General features: G+C 44.9%; 2 protein-coding genes across 2 annotated transcripts in view; one reads left to right on the plus strand and one right to left on the minus strand.

The window, feature by feature from the left end:
- The window catches only part of LOC143973986 (annexin A1-like), a 35,347-nt gene extending 26,131 nt beyond the window's left edge, over window positions 1–9,216 (minus strand). Inside the window, exons 1-3 of the mRNA XM_077474935.1 lie at window positions 9,071–9,216; window positions 3,250–3,329; window positions 735–825 (exon numbers count right to left, since the gene is read on the minus strand). Coding sequence (XP_077331061.1) covers window positions 735–825; window positions 3,250–3,315 — 157 coding nt within the window. The 5' untranslated portion in view covers window positions 3,316–3,329; window positions 9,071–9,216. The remainder of the gene's footprint in view (window positions 1–734; window positions 826–3,249; window positions 3,330–9,070) is intronic.
- Window positions 6,210–16,370, plus strand: part of LOC143975837 (uncharacterized) — a 140,873-nt gene continuing 130,712 nt past the window's right edge. The window contains exon 1 of the mRNA XM_077478401.1: window positions 6,210–6,308. Within this exon, the coding sequence (XP_077334527.1) occupies window positions 6,210–6,308 (99 nt within the window). The remainder of the gene's footprint in view (window positions 6,309–16,370) is intronic.

The raw sequence follows: 16,370 nt of genomic DNA on the forward strand, positions 1-16,370 counted from the left end.
GTGACCTTCAGTTACCGCTGTGTGCCTTGGCACCCCCCCCCCCCCTGGCTGGCTGTGTGTGGGGCTGGTTTAGGCTCTCGACAGCTCATGGAGGCTGAGCCAGGTGCTGGTCCAGGTTGGTGGACAGATCCTACTTTGTTGCAGTCTTGTCCCAGCTCTAATGTCAACCAATGAACTGCACTTCTGTGATCCATAGGAGAGGTACAGGCAAATAAGCTTTGACTGTACTTCTCCAAGTATAGTTCTATCTCAGACTTACTCTAATGTAGTCAAATGAGGAATAATTATAACACCTTGCACATTACCACATCATTTCCCTAGCTCTATAAAATATGAAAATATGGGCTGTGTGTCAGGTAGGGATGAAGTCTTTAAGACAAGACAGTGACAATGGAGTCATGACAGAACCTTAAACTCCAGATGCTTCCAGAGCTACGAGTCATGCAGGGGGTTAAATAATCCTGTAAACAATTAGAGACCCTTACATATTAAAGCTTAAGTTTGGCAAAAAAAAAAAAAAAAAAAAAGCTTTAGCATAGGGAGTGAAGAGGTGAACTTATTGCCATTGGCCTCAAAGTGCTGTAAGACTTCTATAAAAAGGGTAGAGTGAACAAGATCCCAATGGGGACTTGCCCCCTAACATGGTCTTCTCAAAGGATACAGCTATCCGCACTATGTGACATGCTTCATTACAGGTTAGGTGACTAAATCTAGAGGGACTTTATAGATCTTACCTTTAGCTTTTATTGCTTTTTCAAGCTCAGCAGCATCTGTTGCAGGATTGAATCCAGATGTTGCCTGTAGTGATGGTCCACAACTTTCAGCCTACAAAAGAGGACCTTGCATTGTGATCACATGAAAGATTTAAATTATGATTATTCAGTATTTATATAAAACTACTGTCTGCCCCATGCTTTATACACTCAAAAGCAGAGCTCTTCCAACCTTCATAGTTGCCAAGGTTGAATAAAGACACCAGTCCATCCAGTTCAACCTGAGTGTGTGTCTACAATTGTCCCTATCCCTGTACATTGCACACACACAGGTCCCTACCCTCAAGGAGCCCACAATCCAAGGTCCCCATTCATATATTAGGGCCAATTTTGGGCAGAGGCCAATTAACCTACCTGCATGTCTTTGGATTGTGGGAGGAAACCCACGCAGGCACGGGGAGAACATGCAAACTCCAGGCAGGTAGTGTCGTGGTTGGGATTCAAACTAGCAACCCTTCTTACTGCTAGGTGAGAGTGCTACTTACTACACCACTGTGCCGCCCTTCTTGAACTGTAATGTCTATATTATAAAGTCTAATAAAGGAGGGGCAAGTGATTCAAAAAAGGTAATGCCAGTGTGGGGATAAGTTGATGGAATAAGCATTTTAATGCTTTGTCCTCCAAGCCTGTATAGGAAAAAAAAAAAATAATAATTATATATATATATATATATAGTAATACTGATGGGGAAGGGGTGGGATAAGAATCTGGTTGGATTTTTAAAGGAAAGACATTTGTATAGCAGAATCTTGAAGCTCACTTTAAAAATAAGGGGCACCCCAGATATTTGCCCCCTCCAAAAGGACAATGTGTTACATTAAAGTGGATGTAAACCCTCACATATACCCAGTGAAGGGAACAGCCTCAGGAAACAAATCCTCTTACAAAAGTTTTATATGTATATCTGCTGTCTTCACCTTTATATATCCTTTAGAAGGTGCACATCCTGTGATATTCTCTTCCTGGTTAGAATTGCAGAGAAGCCTGGGCATACAGCTCATTAGAGGAAAGGCACACACCACCTCATAGGTAGAGATTTTCAGCCCTGTTTGACTCTCAGGGCTTTGCTAATCTAATTATAGTAGGGATATGAAATTAGCGCACCTCCAGCTGTTGCACAACTACAAGTTCCATCTTGCCTCTGGGTGTCATGCTTGTGGCTGTCAGAGTCCTGCTATGTCTCATGAGACTTTTAGTTCTGCAACAGCTGGAGGTCCGCTAATTGCATAGCCCCAATTTAGAGCATCCTCCCCAACACAAATCTCTAGCTGCTTTTATCATCTTGGACTGAACTTGTCAGAAGTTATCAGGCTGATAATAGAACGGAACAGGAGACAGCTGTGGGGCATAGTGCTTTGAAAAGCTAAAACACTGCAGATATACATGCCCAGCCCAAATTTTGTGAATCCGGTTTACATCCACTTTAACACCCTGTCAGGAATATAGAACGCTTGCTCATGGTCTAGTGTGTATTTGCTAATGTGTAGAACACCCCACACCAAGAGGGTTTATAACCCTCCCTTGCTCTAGCCAAAATGAGGTTTGTCTATAGTTCTACTTTAAGGGGGTTTTGGTAGCTTTTTCCCCAAATTTTTTTTATTGAGTTATCAATAGAGAATGGAAGCTGTGTGCAAATGCCTAACGATTTGGTCAGCTTTCATACCATTGTATGCTCTGGACCTCTCAGCCCCTGATTCTCTTTGAAGGCCCTTAACAACTCCCACTGGCAAGAGTTCTCAGGAGTTGGAAGCGTTCCTGGTGCTGGTTCCAGGCACCCTGGGCCCGAAGTTCCTCTAAGTGGGCCCTTCAATCCCAGGCTCTTGCATCAGTTATCCTGAGGTGTTGGAGTTGACCCCAAAGGTGGCCTTTCTGCAGCCTCTGAGGGTAGAGTTACTGTAGAGACTCCCTTGCCTCTGCTGGAATGGGAGCCCTGTCCACCATTTCCCCTCTCCCTGTCCCAGGAGGATAGGAGGAATTGCTGGGGAGTCCTGGAATGGAGCTGAGCACATGGAACCATAGGATACAGGATGTCATCAGTCCAAGAACTCTCATGATCCCTCTGCAAAAGACCCAATTCTAGAAGGGACGCTACCTTGCTCTGGGGTAAAACAAGCTTCTGTGCTGTTGAATCCTAGATAGACCTTGATCTGAGCACGACCTAGTGAGGACGACTTCAATAGTGAGGAGCACAGGGAGTGGGCAGGTGTTTTAACCTTTGTTGATTGTGTTTCCTGTCAGGTGGGACCAGTCATCTCTCAAGGTGCCATCCTGGAAGAGGACTTGAGAAAAATGTATTTGGAAAAGCCACTTCACACCAGCTACAACTGTAGTATTGTAGTTGGGATCCTTGACAATTCTCTTCAGGGGATAAAAGTTAATAGAAACCAGGAAGAGATGTCCATGTTTGGTCTTTAAAATGGGTATTGCAGAGATACACTAGACAATAGAAATTCATTGAAATTTGCAGTCAACTTACAGCCACTGGTTCAGGTCCGCCTTCTAGAAAATTAGCCTGAGCAAGAAATTGTTGCATAAAAGCCATTTTGAATGAAGTGCCTATAAAGTAGAAAAAAATAAAGTTTAATCCACTGATAAAAATGCCATTTAAAACTAAAGCGGGTCCATTCAAGCTGTCCATACAAGTGTGCACCTACCTCAGACCATGTATGCCAAAATGATCGGTACATAAAAGGTTTCAAGAAAGACAGTTTTGTAAACCTTTAGGCCCCTTTCACACTGGGGCGGGAGTGGCTTCGGCAGTAAATCTGCACTATTTGGCCCTTAGCGGGGTGGTTTTAACCCCCCCCGCTAGCAGCCGAAAAAGGGTTAATACCAGCAAAGCGCAGCAGCAGTATAGCTGCGCTGGCCCATTGATTACAATGGGTAGGAGCAGTGACTACACCGCTCCAAAGATGCTGCTAGCAGGACTTTACCATCCTGCTCCAGTGTGAAAGGGGCTGGATTTTTCCAGGCACTATAGCGCCTGAAAAACGCCTCAGTGTAAAAGGGGCCTTAGATTGCTAGCAAATCCCAACCTTTTAGGCTTATAAGTCAACCTATTGATGACTATCCTTATAGCAATCATACCATTTTGTCCAATTTGTTTATGGCTATTGGCCATTTTAACATCGCTTGGGTAACAAATTCTGTTGATGAAATGGAGTTGGAACCTCTTTCAGGTGTGTATCATCTGATCCTCTTTTGGGAGGATTCCCCTTCATTTTTTGATGTGGTAACCAATGTTCTAGGGTCAGGGATTAGAGAGCATGCCCAAACTGGAACAAAGACAGCAAAAAAAGAGCATACAAGTCCAAAGCTACTCCTGGCACTTACATCCTGAAAGCAGTCACCAGGAAATCACAACTTACAAGGTCAGTGCTCAAAAGTCCCCTGGATAGAAGCACACCTTCCAGCTTTCTCCAAACACACCAAGGATACCATAGCTAGCTCCTGAAAGGTGGGTTCAGATTCTTATCCTTGCCACTACTAAGACCTCAGAACTGCTATAAAGTCAATTGGCTGCCTCAGGGGGCAGCAGGTCTCCAGACTATTTAGCACTTCCCCAGCCACCTCCTGGGCACTCCAAGGATTGGCAAGATAAATCTTTTAGGCTGGTCATCTGTCTGTCTCAGCCCCATAGTCCAAAAACTTCTTTCAGAAATAGTCAAACTCAGCCTGTTAAGACCTGAACAGATGAGATCACTGTTCCCCAGACTACAAAGTAGCGAAAAGCAATTTGTTTTTTCTTTTAGCAATAGGAATCAGACCATAAACAATTCTAGATTAAATGGCTTCAGAAAAAGTGACAAGATTTAAGGAGCATTCCAAGCACTTATAACACTGATCAATAACAATTTGGAGGTTTCCAGGCCCAACCTATTCCAGCAACCAATCACACCTCAGCCACACTACAGTCAAACAACCCCATGCATGCTATTCAAACACAGGTTCACTGAATGCTAGAGTTGTGTCTGTCCCAACCTAAAATTTCATCCCGATTGGCTGATCTGTGGTTATGCAAAAAAAAAAAAAAAATATATATTTTCAGTAAATTCCAGCAAATATTAAAGTCCCACACCAAATGTTAGTTTTGAAATGGCTGTTGGGAAGCAAAATCTGGTGCAGCTCTGCATAGAAACCAATCAGCTTAGTTTGGCGTCAAAGCTTAAATTGAACAAGCTTAAGTTAGAAGCAGATTGGCTACCTTGCACAGCTGTACCAGATTTTGCACTCCGGTTTTAGTAAATCAACCCCACATGCTTCTAGCTCAGATTGCAGTATAAAAGCTACAGGCCTGCCACAATCAAATCTAAAAAAAGTTTAATAATGCAGGCCATACACGGTCGAATTTCGAACAAATTCTCTTTTCAAAATCAGAAAATTCGTTTTTTTTGTGATCCGATGATGCCACCATTGATTTTCGAAATTCGGCCGACTAAGCCTTCAATTTCACCTCATGTTGCTACAGAAAATAATTTTCTTGGCTGGGAATCTTCTTTTCTCTCCGTATATATTTTCTTATTACGTTTCTCGCACGATTCTCCCATCATTGATTAGAAAATAGTTTGTTTTTCTAAAAATGGCCAACATGTCCGATTCCTCAAATTTTATTTCCGCACGAAAATCGGCTGTTGCGGCAGCCCACTAATGGTGCGAAATTCATACGAAGATTCTTAGATACGATTTTCAAAAGAAAATTCTTTCGAAATTCGAACCGTGTATGGCCGGCATTAGTTTGATAAAAAACCCACACAGTCATTTTTCTAACAAATTAAGTGTGTGTTGTAAATTTCCTTCAACATTGTTAGTCTTATTGCTGGGGCTGCCATTTTGTTGTATCCCAGAGCAGTGACCATTGGAAATCCTACTTGGTGTAAAAAAAAAAAAAAAAAACCCAACTCACTAAAATGTGTACATTTTCAGCCTTGATTGTAGCTGTTGGTACAGAGGAAGGCTGACAGAAGCTTTACAGTGCTGAAGATCACAGGCTGCCATGGGGGGGAGCCAACAGTAAATGAGAGATGGAACCATTACTTTGCACAGTCTCATTCTCCCCCTTTTAGCTACAATAAATTTTAAAGCTCTCAGCCATGTGTCTCCGATTTTATATGCTCTAAATTGCCAATATCACCAGATAAGACCTCGATCAAGCGTGCTTTAGCTGAATTAAAACCACACATCAATGGCACCATCTTGGTTTCGGCTATTGTGGTCTCATGCAGCAGAACAGCAAAATCTTTTTTAAACTTGCACTACAAGTTTGTCCTCTTTCACATCATATGTGGTTAGATGACCTCTTTGTTGAGCCATAGGGAGTGGAGGTGCCATTGATGTATGGATGCAATTCAGCTAGAGCATATCTCAATTGAGATCATGTTATCCAGTAGGGAGGATGTGAGCAGTGGTGGCATTGGCCCACCCCCCCTTAAAGCACACATGAACAGAGCCAAGGCCGTCAACCAACTGGAGGTGTCAGGAAAACATGTCAGACGTGAAGAGACCCACTGCTCATCGCTGGATCCTGATAGTGCTCAGGTAAGTATTAGGGGGGGCTGCTGCACACAGGTTTACCTTCATGCATATGCATGAAGGTAAAAAACCATGAGGTTAAGGAGGGAGGAGAAAGTCCACAGATGAATTTACTAGTTAATGTTTTTGTCTAGATTAGTTATAATCTTTACCAAAGAATCAGTGCATGAGCCAAAATGACACAGTTGCTCCAAATCAGATTAAAAAAAAAAAAAAAAAAATCCAACTCTGAATTGGGTGTGTCTGGACAGCAAAATAATTTCCAACTCCGGCCAAATCTTAGACTTGAGAAAACAAAATTAAGGGGAAGCAGTTGTCAGAATCAACTGGAGAGATCTAATCTCATTTTCTGTCCTGTTGTCCCAGGGCTAAAAAGCGAGCAGAGGAGTCCAAGACAAACCTTGCTCCATTATGAAAAATGTTGCTATATTGAGGTTTCCTGCAAAGAGATGTTCTATCAATTTCTGTCCCTCCCATGACCAGGTTAGTTACATTTTATTGTGGCCATTGATGCATTCTCACAACATTGGGCCGACAAGTTAAATCAAGACAGACAATACACAGTATGTTAGTACAAGTTGAAAGACCTGCCAGTGTGGTACAATAAATATTTGAATGCATGGCGGTTGACAAGTAGCAAGGGAAGGGGGAGCCCTCAATTTTTAGGTTAACACATGTAATTCAATTGGAGGCCAATTAGCTAGATGTCCAAGTATGCTGGATATAGGGACCCATCTCCCCACGTTTTTCAGCAGCTGCTGCCAGGAACCAACACTGATACTGTCTCTTTATGAGAGCCTCAGCCCATCAGCTCCTGTGGGGAAATTCTCCCCTTCCCTCTGAGTGCGCAAGCGGCGCTTGCAGAAAGACTAGACACCCATTCTGTTCCCTCTTCTGCTTTCCTATTGGCAGGGGGGGGGGGGGAAGCCAATGAATAGCTGCAAAAAGAGCAAAGGATTGTGGGACATGTAGTCCTCAAACTGCCCCATGGTTGTCCATGTGGGTAGCACACCCCAGGGCATCCTGGGAGCAGCAGCATTACAGCTGTAAAAATGACACGGCTAAACACATGTTAACGCTACATACAGCATCAAGCATTTTTCAAGCTGTAGTAATTTGATAGTGGAAAGGAGGAAGAAAAAAAAAAAACACTGCTTAAGTGATTGTAAAGGCTCATTCCCCCCCAATAAAACCAACAGCCCTGTTATGCTTGCCTGCTCTGTTGCTGTGATTTTGCACAGAGCAGCCCAGATACTCCTCTTGGATCCCCCTTCTCTGCTCCTCCCCTTTGTTCAGAGCCCCCACAGCAAGCAGCTAGCTATGGGAGGCACCCGAGCTGTGTCCATTCAGACTTTGAGCCCCAATCTGGCCCCCTCTCCCATGATTGGCTAGTTGACTGACAGCAGCGGGAGCCAAATGGGGCTGCTGCTGCGTCTCAGCCAATCAGGATGGAGAATCTTTGACATTGGAAAGGGACCTCAGGTAAGTGGGGTGGCACTGCTACACACAAGGCTTTTTATCTACGTATAGAATGAAAAAAAAAAAAAAAAAAATTCTGCCTTTACCACCACTACTTTAACACGAATACGGCTAAATGTGCCTCAACGCCAATGCAAAACGCTTCTAAAAGTTTTTTGCAGCCACTGATGTCGGTACTGGCTTTGCAGCTCATTTATTAACACCATGTGTGCATGAGGCCTAAACATAACGGGTTGTTTTACAGAAAGGTGATTACTTGAAGCAACCAAGGTTTTCAAAAAAAAATAAAAATAAATAAAAAAAAAAAAAAAAAAACTGAATAGGAAATGTATGCTCACATATGTTCACTAACTACAGACAACAGCAAAGCCTTCATATTAGGCAGTTTTACAGGGAAGTAAAAGGATCAGCTTTCATCCTCCTAGAAAGTGCAGGTGTAAAAAAGTGGTTAGTGTTTCTTGAGAGCTAATGAACATGAAAAGGAGGCAATTTGAATGAGAAGGCAAATGTCATCTGCCGCCTTAGGCAGTAATTGCTGCGACACACCCAGCGCCACCACCCACAGAGCCCGTAAGAACAATACTACAATACAAAAAGTGTTGTACTGAACTTAGACATAAAATCCATATGGTAAAAATGACATACCCACAAAATGTAATCACTTGCCAAGGTCTCACCAAACATTAGAAACTAACATCCCTGCAATGGGGAACACACACACACACACACACACACGAGCCCTACGTACACAGAATAGGACTATACTGCCATCATTGCAGTAAGTGCAGGGTTAACAGAAACTTGGCAGAAAATCTCAAAGTCTGTTTAATGTTTCCTCATTGGAAAAAAAAAATTATAAAAAATGTTAAATGTTAAACTGAGACACTAACACCACCACAGGTTGTTACTTGTCTGTTTTCAGCACTCCATTACACAGAAACGGATATGTTGAAAAAACAGCTACATGCTGCTACAACAAAAAGCACACGCCTTATAAATAGACATTGGACAGAAAATATTCTTTTCTTGCAACAAGAAATAATGCATGAACAAAACACAAAACAAAACAACAAAAGTACAACAACGTCATAGAGCAATCAATCAGAATCTAGTTAATAGAACACCAAACTGATTTGTTATTAGAAGCAACTGCACTTTGTTCCTTGCTCTGTTACATTGAGTAAGCCCAAGTGTCTCTGCAGTTTTTTTTTTTTTTTTTGTTGTTGTTGTTGTTGTCGCTTTCTTTTCCACATAACGAGTTAATAGACAGTATTAAAACTAGCACCCACCTTGTGATTGTTGCAGAGACTGATGGATTACAAGCTGGGAAGTAATAGACTGCAGCCCTGAGCTCTTGGCTTTTATAAAGAAGTTGAACAAACCACACCTAGCAACAGCACATACCTCTGAAATTGCTGGGATTGGTTGGCAGGCTAAGAGCTGTTTCAAGCTATAATGCAAAAACTAACAGCAGATTATTTCCATCACAGAAACTTTCTGGCATTTTCTTATGGAAGTGTGTTTAGTACAATACAAGCATCTGCAGCCTAAGAAATTGACAGAATGATGTCACGGATTTATAATAATTATACAGAGCTGTAGTTATAGGCATAATAAATGGCTGAAAAGCAAAACATTTATATACACATAAAAAATATGAGTGATATAAATGAACCAAGATAATGGTCAGTGTTATATGAGCCAATGAGCTTTTAACCAGTTTTAGGGCTCATTCACACTAATATTTTTTACAGATACTCAGTGCCATCAATTTTATGCATCGCTTTATATATAGATATATATTAGGGGGGAGCTCCGGCGTGTTCGCATTCTGCACATACAGAGCCCGCCAGGAAGGCAGCGCATCGCTAATCACAGGCAGTGAGACATTGCCCCAATGCGCGGCTGCAGAGATCGGGAAATGACTCACTGCCTGTGATTAGCGCAGCGCTGCGCCGACCTCCTGACGGGCTCTGCATGTGCAGTGTGCAAACACGCCCGGAGCTCATCCTTAATATATATATATATATATATATATATATATGGTACATTCACATGAGTCCCTGCGCTCAAGGAGCTTACAATATAAGGTCCCTAACTTTCATGTACTAAGGCTGCTTTCATACTGAGGAGTAAGGATGAGCTCCGGCGTGTTCGCATTCTCCACGTGCAGAGCCCGCCATTAGCTGCGCTAATCACAGGCAGGGAGACATTGCCCCGATGCGCGGCTGCAGAGATCAGGAAATGACTCACTGCCTGTGATTAGCGCAGCGCTGCGCCGACCTCCTGACGGGCTCTGCATGTGCAGTGTGCAAACACGCCCGGAGCTCATCCTTAATATATATATATATATGGTACATTCACATGAGTCCCTGCGCTCAAGGAGCTTACAATATAAGGTCCCTAACTTTCATGTACTAAGGCTGCTTTCATACTGAGGAGTAAGGATGAGCTCCGGCGTGTTCGCATTCTCCACGTGCAGAGCCCGCCATTAGCTGCGCTAATCACAGGCAGGGAGACATTGCCCCGATGCGCGGCTGCAGAGATGTCTCACTGCCTGTGATTAGCGCAGCGCTGCTCCGACTTCCTGGCAGGCTCTGCACGTGGAGCATGCAAATACGCTGGAGCTCATCCCTACTGAGGAGAAGGGATGAGATTGGGCGTGTTCGCACACTACACGCTCAGAGACAGAAAGTAGGCACGGCACTGCGCTAATTACGGGCAGTGAGACATGTCCCGATCTCTGAAGCCGCACATCAGGAAAATGTCTCACTGCCTGTGATTTGCGCAGCGCCGTACCGACTTCCTGGCGGGCTCTGCACGTGGAGTGTGAGCACACACCCGAGCTCATCCTTACTGAGGAGTTTTTCACGTGCTCTTACGTTAACCACTTCCATTCCCTTAACCACTGGACGTTCCTGAACATTCTTCAGAAGTAGCGGGATCGCGCAGACGTGCTCCCGCAAAGCCGTGCGATCCCCGATGCGCGCGTGTCCCCCGCACACGCCACATCTCGCCACAGCAGGTGGGCAATGTAATTTGCCCTCCTGATCCGCACGATGGCTGTGCATAATCACAGCCATCGTAATGTAAACAAAGGGGGATGGGTGGCAGATGACAGGTGATTGCGCCCACGCAGTGGCGCGATCCCGATTTGCCTGTGCACCCCAAAGCCTGGAGAGCCATATAAGACAGGAGGGCCATGTGATTGGCCCTCCTGATCACATGACGATGACTGTGTCCAATCACAGTCGTCATGTAATGTCAATAGAGAGCAGTTGTAACTGCTCTCATCTCTTCCTCTCCTCACACAGAGCCTGTCAGTGAGGAGAGGAAGAGAGATCTGTGCTGCAGGCAGGAGATCAGTGAGTGTATAGCTGTTTGTCCGCTGTTTACCCACTGCTCACCCAACTAGTGTCCCCAAAACAGTGAAAACACCTGTCATACAGTGAACAGTGAACATCTGCCCATCAACAACTGGCACATCTGTCCGCCAACAGCGGCACATCAGCCCGTCAACAGCTGGCACATCAGCCGTCCGCCATCTGACACATCATTGTAAGGCACATCTAACGCCTGCCATCTGACACATTTGCCACCCACCAATATCAGGCACAGCTGCCCAATATCTGGCACATCTGCCATCCACCATCAGGCACATCTGCCACCCGCCATCAGGCACATTTGCCGCCCGCTATCTGACAAATCTGCCGTCCGCCATCTGACATCTGCAGCCCGCCATCTGACACATCTGCCCATTGACATGACTAAAAGATCGTACAGGGCAGAAGAGGCTTTCCAGATACTCCAGAGTATGTTGGACGAGAGCAGTGGGGAAGTCTCTCCATCAGACTCAGATAGTCACTATGAGCCAATGGAAAGTAGTGGCTCCGAGATGGAAACCAAGGAACATAGAATCTTAACAAGGAGAAGTGAGAGAAATGAGCATGCGCAGACATCCACCAGCAGCACAGCACTCCAGGATGATATGCAGGCATCCACCAGCAGCGCAGCACTCCAGGATAGGCAGGCATCCACCAGCAGTTCTGCCACCTTTCTAGAAGATAGGCCAGATGCTAGCAACGGAGCATCCCATCAATGAGACAGTGCCCATTAGGGATGAGCTTCGTGTTCGAGTCGAACTCATGTTCTACTCGAACATTGCCTGTTCGCCTGTTCAGCGAACAGTGAACAATTTGGACTGTTCACAGCAAATTCGAAAAGCTGGAACACCCTATACAAGTCTATGGGAGAAATCTAAAGTGCTAATTTTAAAGGGTAATATGTAGGTTACTGTCCTAAAAAGTGTTTCTTTTCAGGACTGGTATCAGTGGTATGGTAATAGGCTTGTACACGTATAATATTCTTTCTTCCAAATATAGAAAGAATATTATACTTGACTGCTGCCCTTCTGCTGCAGTTTGCTAATCATTCACAACCCACTTGTTCCACAAACCTCCTTATAAGGACTGTTAACTTGGTCTGTCTAGGGTGCTACAGTACATAGGGTTGAGTGAGGTACAGTCTGCTACTCTATAGAGACTGGTATAGGTCCACAATACATAGGGTTGAGGTGCACACTGCTGACCGCTGCCCTATACTGCAGCAGTCCTTCATCGGTATAGGGACTGACGTACAGTCTGCTAATCACTCACACACAACCTACTTGGTCCACAAAAGTTCTTATAAGGACTGGTAAGGTATAGGGTGCTACAGAACATAGGGTTGAGTGAGATACAGTCTGCCATTCTATAAGGACTGGTATCGGTCCACAATAAATAGGGTTGAGGTGCACTACTGCTGACCGCTGCCCTATACTGCAGCAGTCCTTCAGGGTCATTTAAAAAATGACAGGCAGAGAAAGAGGCAGGCCCTTCCGCAGGGGTGGTAGGGGTAGGGCAGGAGCAACAGGCTTGAGCCAAAGTGGGAAGTTGCAGAAGGTGCGTTCAATTACTTTAAAGGACGCACCAGACTTGGTTGAGTGGCTCGCTGTGCTGACTTCCTTCTGGGGCTGCTTATTATGAGGGGCTCCCACCATCCCTGTGCTATGCTGACATCCTCCTGGGGCTGCTTATTATGAGGGGCTCCCACCATCCCTGTGCTTTGCTGACTTCCTCCTGGGGCTGTACCTCTGCTGTGCATATTTTGAGGTGCTCCCACCATCCCTGTGCTATGCTCATTATGAGGGGCTCCCACCATCCCGGTGCTATGCTAAAAATCCTCCTGGGGCTGCTTATTATGAGGGGCTCCCACCATCCCTGTGCTATGCTCATTATGAGGTGCTCCCACCATCCCTGTGCTATGCTCATTATGAGGGGCTCCCACCGTCCCTGTGCTATGCTGACTTCCTCCTGATGCTGCTTACGGTGAAGGTGTCATTGCTGTGTGTCACGCTGCTGATGTCAGTGCTCTCTATCACGGTGCTGCTGTCAGTGCTGTATATCACGGTGCTGGTGTCAGTGCTGTATATCACGGTGCAGGTGTCATTGCTGTATGTCACGCTGCTGATGTCAGTGCTCTCTATCACGGTGCTATTGTCAGATGACTCTATCACGGTGCAGATGTCATTGCTGTATGTCACGCTGCTGGTGAACATCTCCTGCACCCTCTTCTTTGCCTACCCTGGTCCCAGACCTTCCCTCTCCTCCATTGCCTTCATGCGCTCCACAGTCCTGAATTGCCACAACATTTTCCCATATAAAAAAAGAATGCTTGTAGTTGTCGATCCCAGATTCACCTCATACATGTGTTATGTTATTGGCCATGTGGTGGGACTATATTTGCACAGCTATTAATTCTTTTGTGGCAGCAAATTTGACATGTAGGTTTGCGAAGTTCGCCTCCCATTGAAGTCAATGGGGCCCGCCACGAACGTTACGGTTCGCGAACTATCGGCTATAGGACAATCCGATTATGTGTGGGCTAATCCGATCGTTTTTCACATAAAAAATTAGACAAACCTAGAAATAGAACATGTTTCAAATCTGTCCGACGGAGTCAATCCCTATCAGGAAAACCGTTCATCTGTATGCTGGTCCGACGGACCAAATACGATTCAAGGGAAGCTATTGGCTACTGGCTATTGAACTTCCTTTTTTAGTCCCGTCTTACGCCATCACGTTCAAAATTAATGGACTTTCGAACAGACTTAGTCCGTTCGTTTGTGGCCAAGTCCGTTTGTTCGGAAAGGTCCGTCGGAACTTCGTCGAAAGTCTGTCGGGAAGACCGTCGGACCTAGTCTGCTGGAAAGTCCAGTCGTGTGTACACAGCATAAGGGATACGAAGATATCTTTTAAAGTGGTATCTAGTACCGACTGATTGCTAGTGGGAAAGTGGTCTATGGAGCCAGGGAGTTCCCTGGTATCATCTCCTTTGTCTAGGCCCACGCTCACCTCACGAGCAGGCTCTGTGTTATCCAGCCTGAATCTTGCCTTCTTTAGGCTCCCTGATGCAGATGTGGATAGAAGGGAGTGTTGGCTGCTTGGTGGTGTATTCCTTTTTGTGGGATTACAATTCCTTTGTGTTTGCTGGGGAGTACTAGCCGCAGATGGTACAGGACAGCCGGCACCATCTTGCCTCGTCCCCTGTGTGAAGTAAGCTGTAAGCTTATGTGGCCTCCAGTGCTCTTTTCTTTTATTGGTTATGCTGGGCAGTGTCCATGGGGTACACTCACCAATTCGGGGTGTCCAGATCACTGGTATGTGGGCTGCTGTGTCCCTGATGTGTCTGGCGCTCCAGTCTCATGCGGCCATCACAGTCCTCAGCAAGCTCTGCCCCTAAGTGCCATCATTGGAGGAAAGGCAGACTGTGCTCACAGCACAGCCAGAAAACTACGCTGAGACATGAGATGTGCTCTCATGTCAAGTGGTCAGTTTGAAATCGTAAAGCGGGGGGACTGGCAGGATCACCAGGATATTTCACTAAAAGGAAGCTTGAGACTCTGAAATGTCAGGAAAGTACAAATACCCATCAAATGACCCCTTTTTGAAAAGTAGACAGTCCAAGGTATTTAGTAAGAGGCATGGTGAGTTTTTTGAAGTTGTAATTTTTTCCCACAATTCTTGGGAAAAAGAAGAATGTTTTTTTTTTACAAAATTGTCATAATGACAAGTTATTTCTCATACACAGCATATGCATACTTCCAATTACACCCCAAAATACATCTTGCAACTCTTCCCGAGTATGGCGATACCACATGTGTGGGACTTTTACACAGGCTGGCCACACAGAGAAGTCCAAAATGCAGGGAGCACCGTAAGGGGTTCTAGGAGCATAAATGACACCTCTAATTTCCTAACGACCTATTACATTTGTGAAGACCGTGGAGCACCAGGACAGTAGAATTACCCACAAAATGACCCCATTTTGGAAAGAAAACACCCCAACGTATATTCTATGAGGCATAATGAGTCTTTTGAACAGTTAATTTTTTTACACAAGTCTTCGGAAAACGTGGAAAGAAAATGAAAACATATTTTTTTTTACACAAAGTGGTCAGTTTATATTTCTAACTCAAAGCATGTACATAGCAAAAATTACACCCCAAAATACATTCTGCTACTCATCCTGAGTATGGCGATACCACTTGTGTGTGACTTTTACACAGCGTGTCCACATATAAAAGGCCCAACATGCAGGGAGCGCCGTCAGGCGTTCTAGGAGCATAAATGACACCTCTAATTTCCTAACGACCTATTACATTTGTGAAGGCCCTGGAGCACCAGGACAATGGAATTACCCAGGAAATGACCCCATTTTGGAAAACAAACACCCCAAAATATATTCTATGAAGCATAATGAGTCGTTTGAGCAGTTATTTTTTTTACACAAGTCTTCAGAAAACGTGGAAAGAAAATTAAAATCTTTTTTTTTTTTTACACAAAGTTGTCCATTTATAAGATATTTCTAACACATAGCATGTATATAGCAAAAATTACACCCCAAAACACATTCTGCTACTCCTCCTGAGTATTGCGATACCACATGTGTGAGACTTTTACACAGCCTGGCCACATACAGAGGTCCAATATGGAAGTGGTACCTTCAGGCGTTCTAGGAGCATAAATTACACATCTCATTTCGTTCCTACCTATCACACTTTTGAAGGTCCTGAAGCACCAGGACAATAGAATTACCCACAAAATGACCCCATTTTGGAAAGCAAACACCCCAATGTGTATTCTATGAGGCATGGGCTGCAAATAGGTACTCGGATACTCCGACGGGCTGGTGACAGGTACTCGGGTACTCCAACGGGCTGGTGACAGGTACTTGGGTACTCCGACGGGCTGGTGACAGGCATTCGGGTACTCAGATGAACTGTGACAGGTACTCAGGTATACAGATGGGCTTTGACAGGTACTCAGGTACTCGCGTACTCAGATGGACTGTGACAGGTACTCGGGTACTCAGATGGGCTGTGACAGGTACTCGGGTACTCAGATGGGCTGGGACAGTTACTCAGATGGGCTGGGACAGGTACTCAGGTGGGCTGGGACAGGTACTCGGGTACTCAGATGGGCTGACAAGTGCTCAGGTACTCAGATACTCAGATGGACTGTGACAGGTACTCGGGTAGTCAGATGGGCT

Source organism: Lithobates pipiens, unplaced genomic scaffold, assembly GCF_037356315.1.
Source record: "Lithobates pipiens isolate NorthernLeopardFrog02 unplaced genomic scaffold, aLitPip1_a1.2 Scaffold_13, whole genome shotgun sequence".
Classification (NCBI taxonomy): domain Eukaryota; kingdom Metazoa; phylum Chordata; class Amphibia; order Anura; family Ranidae; genus Lithobates; species Lithobates pipiens.